Source organism: Notolepis coatsorum, assembly GCF_963971535.1.
Source record: "Notolepis coatsorum genome assembly, chromosome: 9".
In the NCBI taxonomy this organism is placed as follows: domain Eukaryota; kingdom Metazoa; phylum Chordata; class Actinopteri; order Aulopiformes; family Paralepididae; genus Notolepis; species Notolepis coatsorum.
The window spans coordinates 113,185,950-113,203,141 of NC_140173.1; the positions used below are offsets into that span (position 1 = coordinate 113,185,950).

Below are 17,192 nucleotides of genomic sequence, written 5' to 3' on the forward strand. Positions count from 1 at the left end.
CACAAATGCTCGTCAACCGACAGCCCTTAACTCATTCCCCAATGACATTTAATAAATGGCCATGACTCGCCCCGTTTTGATGAATGGCAATGTCTCATTCACTAAATGTCAACATCCTGGTCTGTTTCTGCTAAAGAACACGTAAACTCTAAATAAGAAGCAACATGGGCAGAAAAGGGCCACTGATTGGCTGGAAGTGGGTATATATTTGATGACCTGTTAGTGGTCAGAACGCTCACTGATTGGCTGGAAGTGGGTGGATATTTGATGACTCGTTAGTGTCAGAACGCTCACTGATTGGCTGGAAGTGGGTGGATATTTGATGACCCGTTAGTGGTCAGAACGCTCACTGGTTGGCTGGAAGTAGGTGTATATTTGATGTAGGGCTGGGCGATATGGCAAAAAAAATTATCACGATATATCACAATAACATTTTTCATATTGTTCGGTATTGATAATTATCGATATTTTTATTAGTATTAAAAAAAAGATTTACATTTTTTTTTCAATTATTATTTAAACAACAAATGCATGTTTATTTTGCAGAAATTCTTTGTTGTTGCCGCCATATTTAGTGTTACAGCCCCTCACACTCCAGTTCTCAGGCTGCAGCTGGTTTGAAAGCGAAAGTACCAACTCCAGCGGAGTTGAACAGTTCTGGCTCTGCTAGTTTATTTTATTTTGGCACTTTTTTGGTGGACAAACCACCGCACACATGCACCGTGACTGGAGACTAGCTCTGCTAGCACACATAGCCTACTATGTACAGACGGTTTCAAACTCTATTTTAAACTAGAAAGCAAACAAAATAAATAGACAAGAGAAAAATAAATCTCAATTTGGTCAGTATTGTCATTTGGACAAGCAAAGCCATTACTTTAAGTTGCAGGCAAGAAAGACAAGTCTGTCCACTGTCTCTGGTTTTAAAGCTGCCCTGTTGCAGGTCACGAAAAAAAAAAAAAAAAAAATGTATTATTTTTATTATCGATTATTAACTCATTGGGCGCCGGCCATTAGCCTTATCCTTATAGCTAATGCGCCAGGTGTCCATAGCCTACTTTCACTGTGCGTCACTATGTTTGGAGAGCTATATCTATATTCTATAATTATTATAGCTATGGAGACAATACTATGGTCATTTGACAATGACTTTATTCCGTCGAACATACAAAAAAAATAGATTTTTTTTTCATGTATACGTCCACGCGTTATCCCGTGGTGAATATTGTATAGTTTAGGAGTGATCCGGGCTAATTCCTGAAAAGCTGAGTTATAGGGCGCTACATGAATTCTGCTATAAGCGGTGGCTTTTCTTGCCTGGACACGCTACTATTTCCAAATAAAATGTATATAATGGGTATTATGTTTCATCATGAATGCATGAAAGGGGCGGGGTCGTTTTCTTATGCTTTGATCGCCAGTAACAGCATTAGTTTTGAACACCACACACGCTGATCAGCTGGATCGACATGAAAACATTGTAGGATCAAGGTGGAATTGACGTCAGATAGTCCTTACCTTTGTTCAGGGTTATTCCAAAAAGAATATTCCAATTGTCTGATCGGTTTTTTCCAGTATTGATGTCCATCTGGTCCCGGACATTATTTGGCACAACTTATGGATCGAGTGTGCTAGATGCATTTCGAAGTGGTCGGATGAAGCGATTTACTTGGCTCCGTCTAAATTCTGCGCCCAGAGGGGTTTAAATGTAACACCGGGTCTGGAACAGGGTTTCAAAGGGTGGGCGATACTGCCATCTAGCAGGATCTGGCCGGTACTGCACTTTTGGCGCTTAGTATGGCTTTCAGCGGTAACATAATCGGCGCACAGCGATATTGACCAGAACTCAGCCGTCGGCAAACTGCCTGAGACAGGCTTGAAACTTTATTTTCTTTTTTTCTTCTTTTTCTTTTTTTTTCTTTTTTTTTTTTTGGTTGAATGAATTTCAGTTTTTAAGAACATGTTTATTATAAAAGCGAACAGTTTTAGTATCTATAAAGGTAAGATTACTTTGTGTAAAGTCATCCTGTTTAGAGACTTTGTCTCACAGCTCAGCTGTCCTCGCGGGGGAGGAGTTCGATTTACATGTGAATGAATGCAGGCCGGCTCGTTCTGCTTTGTTTACAAAATCAGCTGTTTAGCCATTAGCTGCTAAACTAGCGTTAAGAGTCGAGGAAAAGCAATTGATGCTTTGGATCTAATGAACGAGGGCCTATTGGACTTTGTTACACAGCTGTTCTCAAGTGGATTTCGTGGAGGGGCTGTGTCATGCGTTTATAGGTAAGTGCAAAATAAGTCTCATCGAGAGCTAACGTTAGCTAGCCGCACAACCGGTAGCTAACGTGACTGTCTATGAAGTATACACTTGATAACTGGTGATGTGCTGCTCTCACTCTCACTCTCGCAACTGTGTATGTGTCCCGCATTTCACTGTATGCCCTGGTATGTATGTGACAAATAAACCTCTTGATTCTTGAGTTAGTTACTGTAGAGCAGACATCATCTAGACTATATCAGCTGGTGAAGTTGACTACTAGTAGAGCTTTGGTTGAGAGAGATACAGTGCTGTGTAACTAGGAGGGATATGAGGACTGTGTGTAACTAGGAGGGATATGAGGACTGTGTGAAACTAGGAGGGATATGAGGACTGTGTGTATGTGTAACTAGGAGGGATATGAGGACTGTGTGTATGTGTAACTAGGAGGGATATGAGGACTGTGTAACTAGGAGGGATATGATGACTGTGTATGTGTAACTAGGAGGATATGAGGGCCGTGTGTAACTAGGAGGGATATGAGGACTGTGTAACTAGGAGGGATATGAGGACCATGTGTAACTAGGAGGGATATGAGGACTGTGTGTCACTAGGAGGGATATGAGGACTGTATGTAAGTTAGTGCTCTCACCAGTATCTCACTATGATTATAGTTAGTGCTCTCATCACTATATAACTATGATTATAGTTAGTGCTCTCACCAGTATACTTGTTGTTATTACACACACACACACACACAGCCAAGCTGGCAGAAGACGAGCCAAACTAACTTCAATTAATATCTGAAACTACTAACCTTCATCTTTTACTATTATCCACTTTACTACTAGTAATCTGACTTGTCTATACCACTACCTACTATGCTAATAATGTCTATACTACTATGCATTGAAAACTTTATTAACAGATTGCAGAATGGGTACAATACAGTACAGCTCAATACAAACAATTGCTACCAGAAAAATACTTTTGTCTTGTTTACATCAGGGTTCTGAGGAGGGATAACTGTCATGACAGCACTTAATTATGTTAATGCTATTCAGGTGTGGGCGTTGCCGGAGGGGTTTTTGTTGACGCCCAGCTCACTCTCTGAAGTGTGAAAATGTGGCCTTCCTTTCAGAAACCTTTTCTCCTGTTAAGTATTCTAGAAGACGTCATATTTCCTCAGTATGATTTGTCTGCCTGTGTGTCACTGCTTCAGAACATTTAGCCCGGTAGCGTTTCCAGGGCTCACCTCCCTCCTGCTTTCTCTCTCCGCTCGCTCTCCCTCTCCCCTCAAAACAGCCGCTGGGAAGGCTAGCCTTGCACTTCACTCAAGGCACCTTGTTTGTTGATGCAAGGACAGCAGCATTTTCACTAGGAATATCTCTCTCTTTCTCCATCCCCCCTTTCTCCATCCTTCCCTTCTCCATCCTTCTCAGCCCAAACGTTGCATCAACTCAGTTGTTTAGCTCCTACAACACCACACCTCTGACGAGTTCTATGTTTTAAAATAAATCAGGCTACTTTTTTGTTTTAAAATAAATCAGGAGACATTATGTTTTAAAATAAATCAGGAGAATTTATGTTTTAAAAAATCAGGAGTCTTTTATGTTTTAAAAGAAATCAGGAGAGTTTTATGTTTTAAAAATAAATCAGGAGACTGTGTGTTTTAAAAGAAATCAGGAGACTTTGTTTTAAAAGAAAAAAAGCATGAGCGCCAAATTGACTTGAATCAAGGTTTCAGATGAGATTAGTGCTGCTGCTGTCAGGCTCTCCAGCTAACCCCCCAGTCCAGCACGGCATCCTTGAGCCTGAATACCTGTGACTGGTAGTGGGTAATAACCCTGCTCGCTCCGTAGAAGGTCTCCTCATCAGCGCATGCGAGCAGGAGAGCAGGATGAAAAAGGAAGAGAGAGAGGGGGGGAGGGGGTCGGGGGAGCAGACTTCCTCTGCTTCACATAAAAGGTTTCCCCTGCATTGTTCAGACGAGAGCTCCCAGTGGGCAGAGAGATATTGCCGCTTCATTTGAGTCTTCCTTTTATTATATTATGTTAATGTTTTGTTTTAGTACGGAGTGGAGTGTTTACTAGGTTTTTCAGTGTTTTTTTGTGTTTTCTTTGATGAATGGGCTAATCTCTCTTGGCAAGGAAATGAATTGGCTTTACTCCAAAAAGCACGAGTGTTGTATAGATATAAGGGCTTTCACTTGTAACTAATTCCACTTTTTACCTTTATTGTTAATGGCTGTAGTAAAAGAGGTGAAAGGGTTTCTACCAACTCTCTGCGACTGCCTCCAGCCCCATATCTATTGTCAGATTAACTATAAACCCCATCCCCATTCTCCAATTAACCTCCTCTCATTGTGTGATTGATTAATACCTGCCCTCTAAGGATTTGTTTTCAAAGTCCAATACATGCTTCTAATTCTTGTTTATTTATTTTGTACCATTCCAGTGTGTGGTATATTCACATTATTTACTATTCCAGTGTGTGGTGTCTCAGCCTTCATCGTCGATTGTTATCATCCTTCATCGCCTCTGTCTGATGTTATCTCTCGATCCTCTGCGTTGTGTTTGTTGTGGTTCATGGCGGCAATCGTTCGGTGGAATTCTCACTCCCACCAACCCCAACCCCTCCTACCCAACCCCCCCCCCCACCCAACCCCACCCAACCTCCTCCAATGTACAGTTTTTACGTCAAATGTATATACTTCCTTTTCTGGACTCTTTTTGTATCACAAACAGTACTGTATTTCCAAATCTGGTATGTCATAAATGTATAGATGTAGCAGTACTGTCTATCTGTATGTCATGTATGTCATATATGTCCTGATGAATTGAAAATGGGGGACCCTGATGTAAACAAGACGAAAGTCTTTCTCTGGTCTGCATCCCCTTAACAATTGTGTGTATTGAGCTGTACTGTATTGTACCCATTCTGCAATCTGTTAATAAAGTTTTCAATCAATCAATCAATCACATGCTTACTGGCTGAAACCATATCTCTTCTCCCCGTGCATTCGAAATGACGTATGTTGAAAGTCCAGGTTGTATCAGAAAGGATCGTTTATTTACATAAACAAAGGTTCTTGTACAGAATGAAACTAATTGTCTTTAAAAGGTTAAGAAACTAAATTAATAAGTTATATCTTTTTTGGTTGTGCGGCCTGTACTCTCCTCATGGTTCGCTCTCTCCCCTCCCCCCTCCAAATAGGAGTGTGGCTCTGCTCTTCTTCTCTGTGTGTCCGTCTGTTCCGCTAGCAAGAAACAACTGAACATAATGAGTGGTCCACAACTCCCTTTTCTGTGACTTGTTATCTTTTAAGGAATGTATCTGAAGTCGCCTAGCAACCTCTCCTATCCCCTAGAAGAGAAATCCTATAACCTTGTGTAGGAGATACGTCTTAGATGGAATGGCCACCTGCCCCCACCACCCCAAGTCAGAGGCAGACTGTTATCATGGTTCCACTTTAAAAACTAACCAGGTTTAGGAAAAACCATGAATAGAGGTATTTACACAATGCACCTTTTATAATCCAATGAAAACCAACCATATCTTTCAGTGGTATATTCACATTATTTACCATTCCAGTGTGTGGTATATTCACATTATTTACCATTCCAGTGTGTGGTATATTCACATTATTTACCATTCCAGTGTGTGGTATATTCACATTATTTACCATTCCAGTGTGGTATATTCACATTATTTACTATTCCAGTGTGTGGTATATTCACATTATTTACTATTCCAGTGTGTGGTATATTCACATTATTTACCATTCCAGTGTGGTATATTCACATTATTTACCATTCCAGTGTGTGGTATATTCACATTATTTACCATTCCAGTGTGGTATATTCACATTATTTACCATTCCAGTGTGTAGTATATTCACATTATTTACCATTTCAGTGTGGTATATTCACATTATTTACCATTCCAGTGTGTGGTATATTCACATTATTTACTATTCCAGTGTCTGGTATATTCACATTATCTACCATTCCAGTGTGGTATATTCACATTATTTACTATTCCAGTGTGTGGTATATTCACATTATTTACCATATTCACATATTATTGATTTATCTGTACAGTAAATGGAAAATATACTCTAAATACAAAAATACTAGTGTACCTTTTACAGGGAATGCAAAATACAGGGAATGCATTTTTATTTTACTTAATGTTTACCCATTGTCTATTGTCAATCACCATATGAAGAGCTCAATCGGATCGACTAGAGAATGAAAACAAAATATATTTCCATTCTTATTTTTGGTGGCGGGGGCTACACACTTGCTTACACTTGGATCAAGTTTCTTTAATAGTTGTCATACAGAAGTACAGAATACTTTTATACAAAATGCTTCTTTCTGTTACGCTCCAGAGACTGTGCTAGACAAAAGATAAGTATAAAATAAAATAAAGTCACGTACGTAGACGCAGTGTTCAGTATATACATATGTACAATGTTCGATGCAGAATAGAGTAACTGAGTTACCGTACAATATACAATATACTATGCAATATACCAGGGGTGGCCAACCCGCGGCTCGCGAGCCGCATGCGGCTCTTTGCCCGTCAATGTGCGGCTCTTCCATCCATAAAAAAAAAAAAAAAACATATTTTTTTTTTTTTTTACTTTTTTTTTTTTTTACTTTTTTTTTTTTTATGTCACTCATTCCATAAGGACGTAGAATAAACATTTACAATTTTTTTTTAAATGGTCCATTTGCATGTTCTTGGTATCTGAATCTAGGGACATATATGGATCAGTGTCAGAAATAGTGTGTCTGTTACTAGGCTTGAGTAAATTGTAATGAACCAAAGGAGAATATCAATTCTATTTAAAAAAAAAATTATCTTTGACTGTAAATAACACCATGCTAAAATTGACCAGACCTGAAAAATCTAAGCAAATGAATAAAGGGAAGATGATTAAACAGAAGGTTTTGTAGATACAGTACTGAATTCTGCCATCTTTTTTATAATGTAAATTTCTCCACCATTTTTCATCATATTGCAACACCGTTTTTTGCAAGACGTTCACAGAAAGGTAGAGAAACTAACTGCGTTCTGTTTTATGGCAATAACGTTCAGGTTTGTGGGAGATAATCCCAAAAAATAAGAGAAATTAAAAAGTAAATCCAGAAGTCAGATGATTGACAGGGGCTGGTGTGAGCTGGGTAGGGTAGTTTTTCGAAATTTGAAAGCCCTGAGTCTCTTCCTTCAAAAGACTACACTCACTTTTGGCTGTGCCACTTCCTCCTGTCAATATGCGCCGGTTTCCGACTCAATGCCCTGCGATTTCTATAATCTTATATTTCACTAATAACAGTTCAAATAATTGGTAAACAAACATAATGCTGAAAATATACACTTTTACTGTATATCTCCGGCTTAAGAGGTTAACCCTGTGAGGCCCAAATTAAAAAGAAATTAGCAACTTCAGAGGCCAGAGGGTGGGACATATAAACACATTTACTATCAAATAGCATTGTGAGGCTGAACAACAGGACCAATTGACTATACATGTGCTTAAAGGGGAACTATCTTATAAATGGCTTTTTTCAGTGTTTACCATTGTTTCTTAGCTATGTGGACTTATATTAATAGGATATATGTCTCTAATTCTCATATTGGCGAATTTTTCCAATTCTCCTCTCACAATATTCACCCTCACTGAACTGAGTCATCTGAAAATGTGCATATCTGTGATGTCAGAGATTTCTCAGCTGCATAATAATGTGGCAGTTGATGTGGCAGTTGGCACCAGGCCACACAGTGGTTGGAGCCCAGCCTCAAAACGGCTTAAGATCTTAAGGTAGAAAAATGTGGTTTTTAGTACTTGATTAGAAATACAAAACAATGTATTTTTTTTGAAAAAAACCTAGGTGTTCCATAGACTCACAGGAATTGTGTAAAAGTGCCCAAATAGTGAAAGAAATAGTAAAATAGTTCCCCTTTAACATTTTTTAAATAAACATTATTTTTTTAAATGGCTAAAAGTGATTTTGTAATTTTGCAACCGTGGGTCTCACAGGGTACTTTTAACCCTGTGAGGCCCAAATAAAAAAGACATTAGCAACTTCAGAGGCCAGAGGGTGAGACCTATAAACACATGAAGGGTGCCGTGACTGAAAAAAAAGGTTGAGAAACGCTGGTATATGGTGTGGCTCTTTGTGGTACCACAGTAATTTTTTTGTGGCTCTTAGTCTCTGACTGGTTGGCCACCCCTGCAATATACTAATATACAATACTATATTTTTGATTTGATTTGATATTTTTTATTTTCGTGTCTTACATACAGATGTATGCCCAGCCCATATGGGCTTACAAGACACATAACAATAAGTATATAATAATATACTTTACCAATTACTTAACAAATGACATAGACCAAGATGGCCATAAAAAAATACAAGAAAATACAATAAAACGTAATATAACACAAGCTGTACTCAATGTAAATAAACAGAAAAACAAGGTGAATTCAAATACAATTATATAGGATACAGTGTGTTTTGTCTTAGGTGCCATGCCTTCTCCAAAAATCCTGCAAAACCGAAGATGTCCTCCACAAAAAAACAACTCAACATACAACTCTCAGACTGCCAAAACAAATCTGGGTTTACAATTTGAATTTTCTCAAATAAAGCCCTCATCAAAGTGGTGTACAAAGGGCAATAAAAAACAAAATGATATTCATCCTCCACCACTCCCAGATCACACAGAACACACAACCGCTCCTCCTCAGGTTTACCCTGGAATCTACCCACTTCCACCGCCAATGGCAGGGTGCCAGACCTCAACTGGGCACACAGAGACCTCCGTCTTCTCTTTAAGTTTAACATTACATAAGGTTCAGTAAAATACTCATTTTTAATTGCAACATATTTTCTAAGTTTAGGTTTTTTCCAAATCTCCACCTTCCACTTATCCCGATGGATTGTTGATAATTTTGTTTTAATTATGTGAACCTTACACTGCAAATTGTTCATAAAAATCATACTCAAGTCAGTAGAAGAAAAAATCATGGACATCTCTCTTGACCAGGGATGACCGTGTGCTCTGTCCCAATTAAAAATATTTTTTGTCACCCTGCCATTTGGCAGCTGGACCAGGCGGTTCCATAACCTCACCATTTCACCTTTTTGCTTGACCAAGCAAGAGTCCCACCCCATGTCCCCTTCTATAGCCCCTTTTGGTGTGTATTTATGGACTCCTAAAAAGTATCTTGTGGCCCGGTTCTGGATCGCATTACATTCAGGTGCATCATCAAAACCCCATACTCCCGCAGCATAAAATAAAACAGAACCCACCATTGAATCAAATAATTGTGTAAATGTTGAAAACCCAAGGTCAGTGCACACTTTCATTTTACTCAACACGCCCCCTAGCGCCCTTCCTGCTGACTCAGACATTATTTTCCTCCCTTCTATGAAGCACATGTACTCATTAAAGGTGAAACCAAGATATTTATAAGAATGTGTGTAAATCAGGGGCGTTGGTCCAAATTGAAACTTATGGCTACTCTGCTGTTCGTGTTTTTTCCTGAAGTGCATAATCTGTGTTTTTTCACTGTTAAAAGTGCAAAGCAGAAATGGGATGAGGTACAATTTACAGTAAGGTGTACTGAGGTATGGGTTGTAGTGCAAATCCTTTACCAATAAATATAAAGTGTGTCTAGGTGTTCTAAAGTGTGGAGAGTGGGTGCTGCAGTGTGTTGTTTGTTTAAAGTGAGTGTGTGCGTATGGATGTGTGTTGTGAGTAGAGCTGCCGCGGTATTGATATTTTCCTTACCGCACGAATTTGCGCAATATTTCCTACCGCCGCGGTAATTACCGCACAGTGCGAAAAAAAAAAAAAAAAAAAAAGGTTTGAATGCATTTTTTTTTTTTTTAGTAGTCTACTCTTATAGCCTGCCTCTAGTCTAATGGCGCTTTTCCACTGCATATTACCTACTCGACTCGACCCGCTTTAGGCACCTGGTACTTCGTTCCTTTTCCACTGCAGCCAGGTACTACTCCGTTTGGGGAATGGGGATGCAGGCGGGGCCGCCGCCGCTCGCTTGTGTACACTGAAAGCTCCGTGGGCATAGATGTCCGAGGGCTTGCAGCAAGCCAGAGTTTAACACAGTTTCAATCAATCAATCAATAACAACATTAACCAGACTCTCGTTGCGTCTATTCTGCCAAAGCTAACGTTACCTCTCATTGTGTATTCTACCAAGCAAACCCGGGTTTAACGTTGTTACCTCTCGTGTATATCGGCTGACTGTAGTATTAGGCTAATCACAACAACAAACTTAACACATCAGCGATCTTGTTGTGACACTAAACTCTCCGCTCGGTGGTAAATTGGGTTGATGTCGGTTTTGTTTCATCAATAAATAAGGCAGAATACACAGTGAATCCATTCTTTTTTGTTTATTGCACTTGGTTCTGTCGCAAACAAATCCTGAATGAAATGCATCCTTAGCGAGGCAGTAAAGATGGCGGCGCGGCGTTCTGTTTTCGTTCAGAGGCTACAAAGTGTGACGCGTCGAGTAGGGGGTATCTGCAGAGCCGCAGAGCCAGGCTGGACCAATAGGGTCGCTTGGAACCGAGTAGGGTATATCTGCAGAGCCGCAAGCCGCAAGCCAACTTTATTATTATGATAAAAAACAGCGGTGACGCGGTATTCAGCCTAACTCTGCGGTGAGCGTGATGCAACAGCGATACCGCGGTAATGCGGTTATCGCGGCAGCTCTAGTTGTGAGTGCATTTGATGGTTCTTGCATAGTGTTATTGTTCGTTGAGCAACCTGATGGCCTGGGGATAGAAGCTTCTTCTGAGTCTTTCTGTGCTTGCCATGAGACTCCGGTATCGCTTGCCTGACCGCAGCAGTTCAAAGAGGCAGTTGTTTGGGTGGCTGGAGTCCTTAATAATTAGGGGTGCACCGATATATCGGTCGGGTATCGGCCGATAAGTGCCTTGTTGACTGCTATCGGCCTATCGGCCGATAAGCTCAAATGTGCCGATAGCAGTCGCCGATAAATACCCATCAATTTGTGTAGCGTCAAAAGGCAAAAAAAAAAAAAAGTTCACTCGCGACCTACCAACCCCCGCCGTCCCCCACACACACACACACAATCTACTGCATCAAAGTAACTACTTATGATTAACAAGGCATTCGTTTTGTGGCATTAGCGTTATATAGTTAGTGTTACACGGACAATAACATCAGCATATTATTATTACCCATAGCAGCAAGGCATTACTCTGAGTCCGTTCATTAGCTCGGTTCCATTCCGTTGCTCATTCCGTACCCAACTACACATTCTGCAATCTGTTAATAAAGTTTTCAACCAGACAAATGTATAGAAAGGCTTTGTTTTATTATAACATTTGTTGCAGTAAAATCATTATGTCTCATTTGGTCATGCGTGGAGCGCCGGTCGGCGGGCCGGGCAGCTAACGTAGCTACGTTATTAGCTATTAGATGCAAGACTAACGTTACTGGTGAAAATGTGATTTGCGTTGGAATACTCCTTTGTCAACTTGCTGTACTTTGCTTGCAGGTCTGCAGTCATTATTGCTGCATTATGAATAGCCCCAACTTTAGCCAAGGTAACGTTATGGCTAAACCTTTAACAATAGTTAACGCTAGCTTTCGGTTAGCTGTTCAATGCTAATAACACAACTCCCCGTCAACACCCTCTCTCGGGAAGATGGCATTTAAGAAAGTATCTGCTGTTAAAATGAAGTGTTACACGTTCAATAACAAGCATATTATTTACCCGAAGATAGCAGTAAACAAGGCATTACTCCGTTAGTCCGTTCATAGCTCGGTTCCATTCCGTTGCTCATTCCGTACCCAACTACACATTCTGCAATCTGTTAATAAAGTTTTCAACCAGACAAATGTATAGAAAGGCTTTGTTTTATTATAACATTTGTTGCAGTAAAATCATTATGTCTCATTTGGTCATGCGTGGAGCGCCGGTCGGCGGGCCGGGCAGCTAACGTAGCTACGTTAAGTGTGTTCTGCTCTCGCAAACAGAACAATGGCGGCATGCCCGGAAGTAGAAAAATTTATAAACGCTTGCCGATTGGTGGTAAGGACAGCAGGAGGTGGGTGCTAGCGGTGTGGCGTAATTGGCCGAATCGACTGTCAATCAAAATGGTTCCATTGCATTGGTTGAAAGCTCTGGTTGAGAGAATAGTATCCCGCTGCAGGCCGCAATAATGGTTCCATTGCATTGGTTGAAAGCTCTGGTTGAGAAAATAGTATCCCTCTGCAGGCCGCAAGACGATACTGGGAGAGAGATAGTGATATCATAAACATATTTCTTGATGTTTCCTTTTTTTAAGTAAGTAAAGAGGCCTACAAATACAAACATACACATACAAATATACAGTAGTTTCATTAAAAAAAATAAAAACATTTATAAAAAAAAAAAAAAAAAAAAATTTTTTTTACAAATACTTATATACAAATATACAAATATCGGTATCGGCCGATAGTGTTAGTTGAACAATCGGTATCGGTATCGGCGGCCAATTTTCATATCGGTGCATCCCTATTAATAATTCTCTTAGCCTTACCCCTGCACCGCTTGTTGTAAATGTCTTGGAGAGTGGGAAGCCCCCCTCCAATTGTGCGTTCGGCTGAACGTGCCACTCTCTGTAGTCTGCTTCGGTCTTGTCCGGTGCTATTCCCAAACCAGGAGGTGATATTGCCAGTCAGGATGCTCTCTATTGTACATGAGTAGAAGTTCTTAAGGATCTTCTGACTGACTTGGAACTTCCTTAGGCGCCTGAGGAAGTAGAGGCGTTGTCGTGCCTTCTTCACAACACTGTCAATGTGTATGGTCCATGTCAAGTCCTCGGATATGTGGGCTCCAAGGTACTTAAAACTGTTCATTCTTTCAACCGGTGCCCCGTCGATGCTGAGGGGGCTGTAGTCCCTGACCCCCGACCTCCTGAAGTCCACAATCATCCCTTTTGTTTTGCTGACGTTCAGGGAGAGGCAGTTCTCCTGACACCACTGTGACAGATTCTCTACCTCTTCCAGGTAGGCCCTCTCGTTGTTGGCAGAGATCAGGCCCACCACTACTGTGTCATCAGCAAATTTGATGATTGTGTTGTTGTTCCGCTGTGCCACACAGTCATGTGTGTACAGGGAGTAGAGGAGGGGGCTCAGAACACAGCCCTGGGGGGCCCCTATGTTGAGCGTGATGGATGAGGAGGTGCAGTTGCCTGCTCTTACCACCTGGGGTCTGCCCGTCAGGAAGTCCAAGACCCACTGGCAGAGGTCATAGTTTAAGCCCAGGTCCCTGAGCTTGGCTATGAGTTTGGAGGGGACTATGGTATTGAATGCTGAGCTGTAGTCGATGAACAGCATTCTCACATAGTTCCCCTGCCTCTTGTCCAGGTGTGATGCTGCTGTGTGCAGCACATGGGCTGATTGGGTCCTTTAACCCCTCCTGTTCTCCCTCTGTGTTTGCAGGTTCTCATCACCGGCCCGGCTGACACGCCGTACGCAAACGGCTGCTTTGAGTTCGACGTCTACTTCCCCCAGGACTATCCCAACTCCCCCCCGCTGGTCAACCTGGAGACCACGGGGGGTCACAGTGTGCGCTTCAACCCTAACCTTTACAACGATGGCAAAGTGAGTAGGATCAAGGTTTACATATTGCACAGGAATAGTCACGGTTTGCGGAATGTGTCATGGGACCAGCGGTACTGCTGGCTTCTTGGTCTACATAAGAGTTTTTATTCCCAGTGCTAACTTCCGTGGTGTTTTGTCACCGACATGGTTTGAGTAGGATGAGGAAGCAAGAAAAGTTGTTTTTGTTTCTTTACTTGTTTTGGACTCTATATTTAACTTGACGAACAGTGAAGTTAAGCAGTTATCCAATAATTCAGTATGTTTGCCTTGTGACAGATTAATCCCAACATATCCAGATACATCCATGGACTTTTATTTCTTTATTATATTTTATAAAAATTTGACACCTTGAATTAGGGCTGGGCGATTCTTGCTAAAATGTGAATCACGATTTTTCTCTCACGATTCTTATTTTTTCAATAAAATCATTTAAAAAGTAAAGTAAAAATAAATAAATAAATGTAGTTACAATTATTATACTTTTTATAAAAAAAATCATCATAACTTAGAAATGAGATTGCATAGGTCTATGAATCGAGATCGTGATTTTTGTTCCGATTAATTGCCCAGCCCTACCTTGAATGTGAGAAGGTGCACCTCAGGACCTGTACCAAGACATGTTTTTGTAGTGTGTGTGTATCTATTCCCATCTGGTCCTGTGGTGAACGCTGCTAAAGGTGCTGGACACACCTGCTGCTGCTCATTAGACAATGTCTGACAGCTCCCATCCATTTCCATAATGGGCCCAGACAGCTGCTATAAGAATGACCTCTTGCTCTCCATACCAGAGAAGCGGCTAGTGGGTGAGCAAGCATTGGCAAGGAGGGATGGATGGGTAGTGAGGGAAGGATGGGTGGGTAGTGAGGGAAGGATGGATGGGTAGTGAAGGAACAATGGATTGATAGTGAGAAGGAAGGGTGGATGGATGGGTATTGAGAAGGAAGGAAGGATGGATGGGTATTGAGAAGGAAGGAAGGATGGATGGGTATTGAGAAGGAAGGATGTATGGATAGTGAAGGAGGGATGTATGGGTAGTGAAGGAGGGATGCACAAACGGGCAAGCATCTGTCACCGACCGACCATCGTTGTGTGGCATTAAAGTATCTTGTATCTTGTGTATGTATGGATAGTGAAGGAGGGATGTATGGATAGTGAAGGAGGGATGTATGGATAGTGAAGGAAGGATGGATGGGTTAGTGAGAAGGAAGGATGAATGGATAGTGAAGGAAGGATGGATGGATAGTGAAGGAAGGATGGATGGGATAGTGAAGGAAGGATGGATGGATAGTGAAGGAAGGATGGATGGGTTAGTAGAGGAGGGATGGATGGGTAGTGAGAAGGAAGGAAGGATGGATGGATGGGTAGTGAGAAGGAAGGAAGGATGGATGGTTGTGAGAAGGAAGGATGGATGGATGGGTAGTGAGAAGGAAGGATGGATGGATGGGTAGTAGGGGTGTAACGGTACACAGAAGCCACGGTTTGGTACGTACCTCGGTATTGGTGTCACGGTTCGGTACAAATTCGGTACAACAGGAAAAAAATATTTATTATTATTATTATTAAATAGAATAATTTTCTATATGCTTGCCGTGGTAGTCAGTGATACTGGTGTCATTCTGTGTTCAGGCATCCACTGAGTAAATTAATTACCTACTGCCCCCATAACAATTTAGGCTTGTTGCGGGCGGCTGATTGGCGGAGTGGGCAAGGCGCTCGCCTCTAACGCAGGAGACGCTGGGTTCGAGCCCAGCTCTCGTCGTTGCTACCGGCTGGCCGGTCGTTCATACTAACACAATTGGCAAGTGTTAGAGGGTGGGAAAGCCGGTGGGTGGGGATTTGACGTTGTGGACAGCGACTCCTACAGGTCGGTTTGGTGACGCCGGTGCGACGGAAGCAGGAAGTGACGGGGGCAGCGTGAGCCTCCCACGCGTTACTCCTCGCCACAGAGTTCGAGCTGCTGCGGTGAAAAGATGCGACAGGCTGCCTCCTCGTGTACCGGAGGGGACACGTGATGCAGGGCTTCTGTCCTCACTACAACCGACCTGTGGGAGGCATAGTCTAGCAACGTTTAAGACAGGGGAGGGAAGAATTGGATATACTAAATTGGGATGGGATAAAAATAGAAAATGGGGAGAAAAAGTGGATACAAAAAAAATATGTAGGCTTGTTAAGTTTCAGTTTCACTTGTAGAGAGGATTTAACTGCACGTGAAGCCGAGACTGAAGACTAGATGACATGTTACATGTTGACATGTTACACAACAATGGCAGAGGATTTATCAATATTTTGGATTTAAACACAGTAGCAGTTCAACTGGAGAGGAGCTCAGATGATCAGTCCGGAAAAGTATTGCTTTTATTTAAAAAAAAATTTCGATCAGCTGTGAGTCCGCGGGAGAAGGTTGGCGTGTGTGTTGGTGAGTGACACACCAACTTGGTGTGTGTCTGTGTGTGTGTCTTTCCATTCGTTAACATTATTGGGCGAACAAGAAAACGAAAGAAAACTGTAAAATTGTAATGATCCTGCTGCGTTACAAACATAATTCATTCATGGTTAGGGACACCCGACACCTGGGAGGGGAGGGAGGGAGGAGGGGAGAAACAGCCTGCAGTGCAGAGGGTCAGTGCGCATTGTTATTTGTTCTGTCCGATGTACCGTAAATTTGCGGGACGAATACACGTACCGTTACACCCCTAATGGGTAGTGAGAAGGAAGGATGGATGGATGGGTAGTGATAAGCACATTGCCCAGGGATGTTTGCCCAGCCAGTACCAGTCATCCCTCTCTTCTTGTCCAGCTTTGATCTGCTTTCAGGGTGAAGTTCCTTGCTTCAACGGCTTTAATGTTGGTTTTCTTGTTTGCCTGTCAATGTCAAGGTGTGTTTAAGTATCCTCAACACTTGGCACGGGAGACCGGAGGAGAAATGGAACCCACAGACCTCAAGCTTTTTACAGGTGAGGTCGAAGCCTGGTGTGATCTGTGTATTGGTGACTTCCAACCAAGGTTGAAATCCGACCCCTGACCTATTTTGCACGTCATTCCCTCTGTGTTTTCCCCATGCTTCCTGTCACTCTCTCTATCCTGTCTAAAAAAAAATCAAACCCAGTGTTGCTGAGGCCAAGACCTCTGTCCAGTAAGGCTGTCCCGAAGCTTTTTTTGGGATTCGAACTTCGTCAGGGTTTTTCGAACGGACGTTAGAACCTTAGTTTTTAATTAAATATATATATATAAAATCTAAAATTATTAAAAAGAAAGAAATTTCTTTCTTTTTAAT

At 41.6% G+C, this 17,192-nt stretch overlaps 1 protein-coding gene across 5 annotated transcripts in view; it reads left to right on the forward strand.

Annotated features, from left to right (window-relative positions):
- Positions 1-17,192, forward strand: part of birc6 (baculoviral IAP repeat containing 6) — a 384,970-nt gene that overhangs the window by 319,063 nt on the left and 48,715 nt on the right. For all 5 annotated transcript variants that reach the window (XM_084322229.1, XM_084322232.1, XM_084322231.1 and 2 more), the window contains 2 exons: positions 13,757-13,918; positions 16,795-16,872. In XM_084322229.1, coding sequence (XP_084178355.1) covers positions 13,757-13,918; positions 16,795-16,872 — 240 coding nt within the window. The remainder of the gene's footprint in view (positions 1-13,756; positions 13,919-16,794; positions 16,873-17,192) is intronic.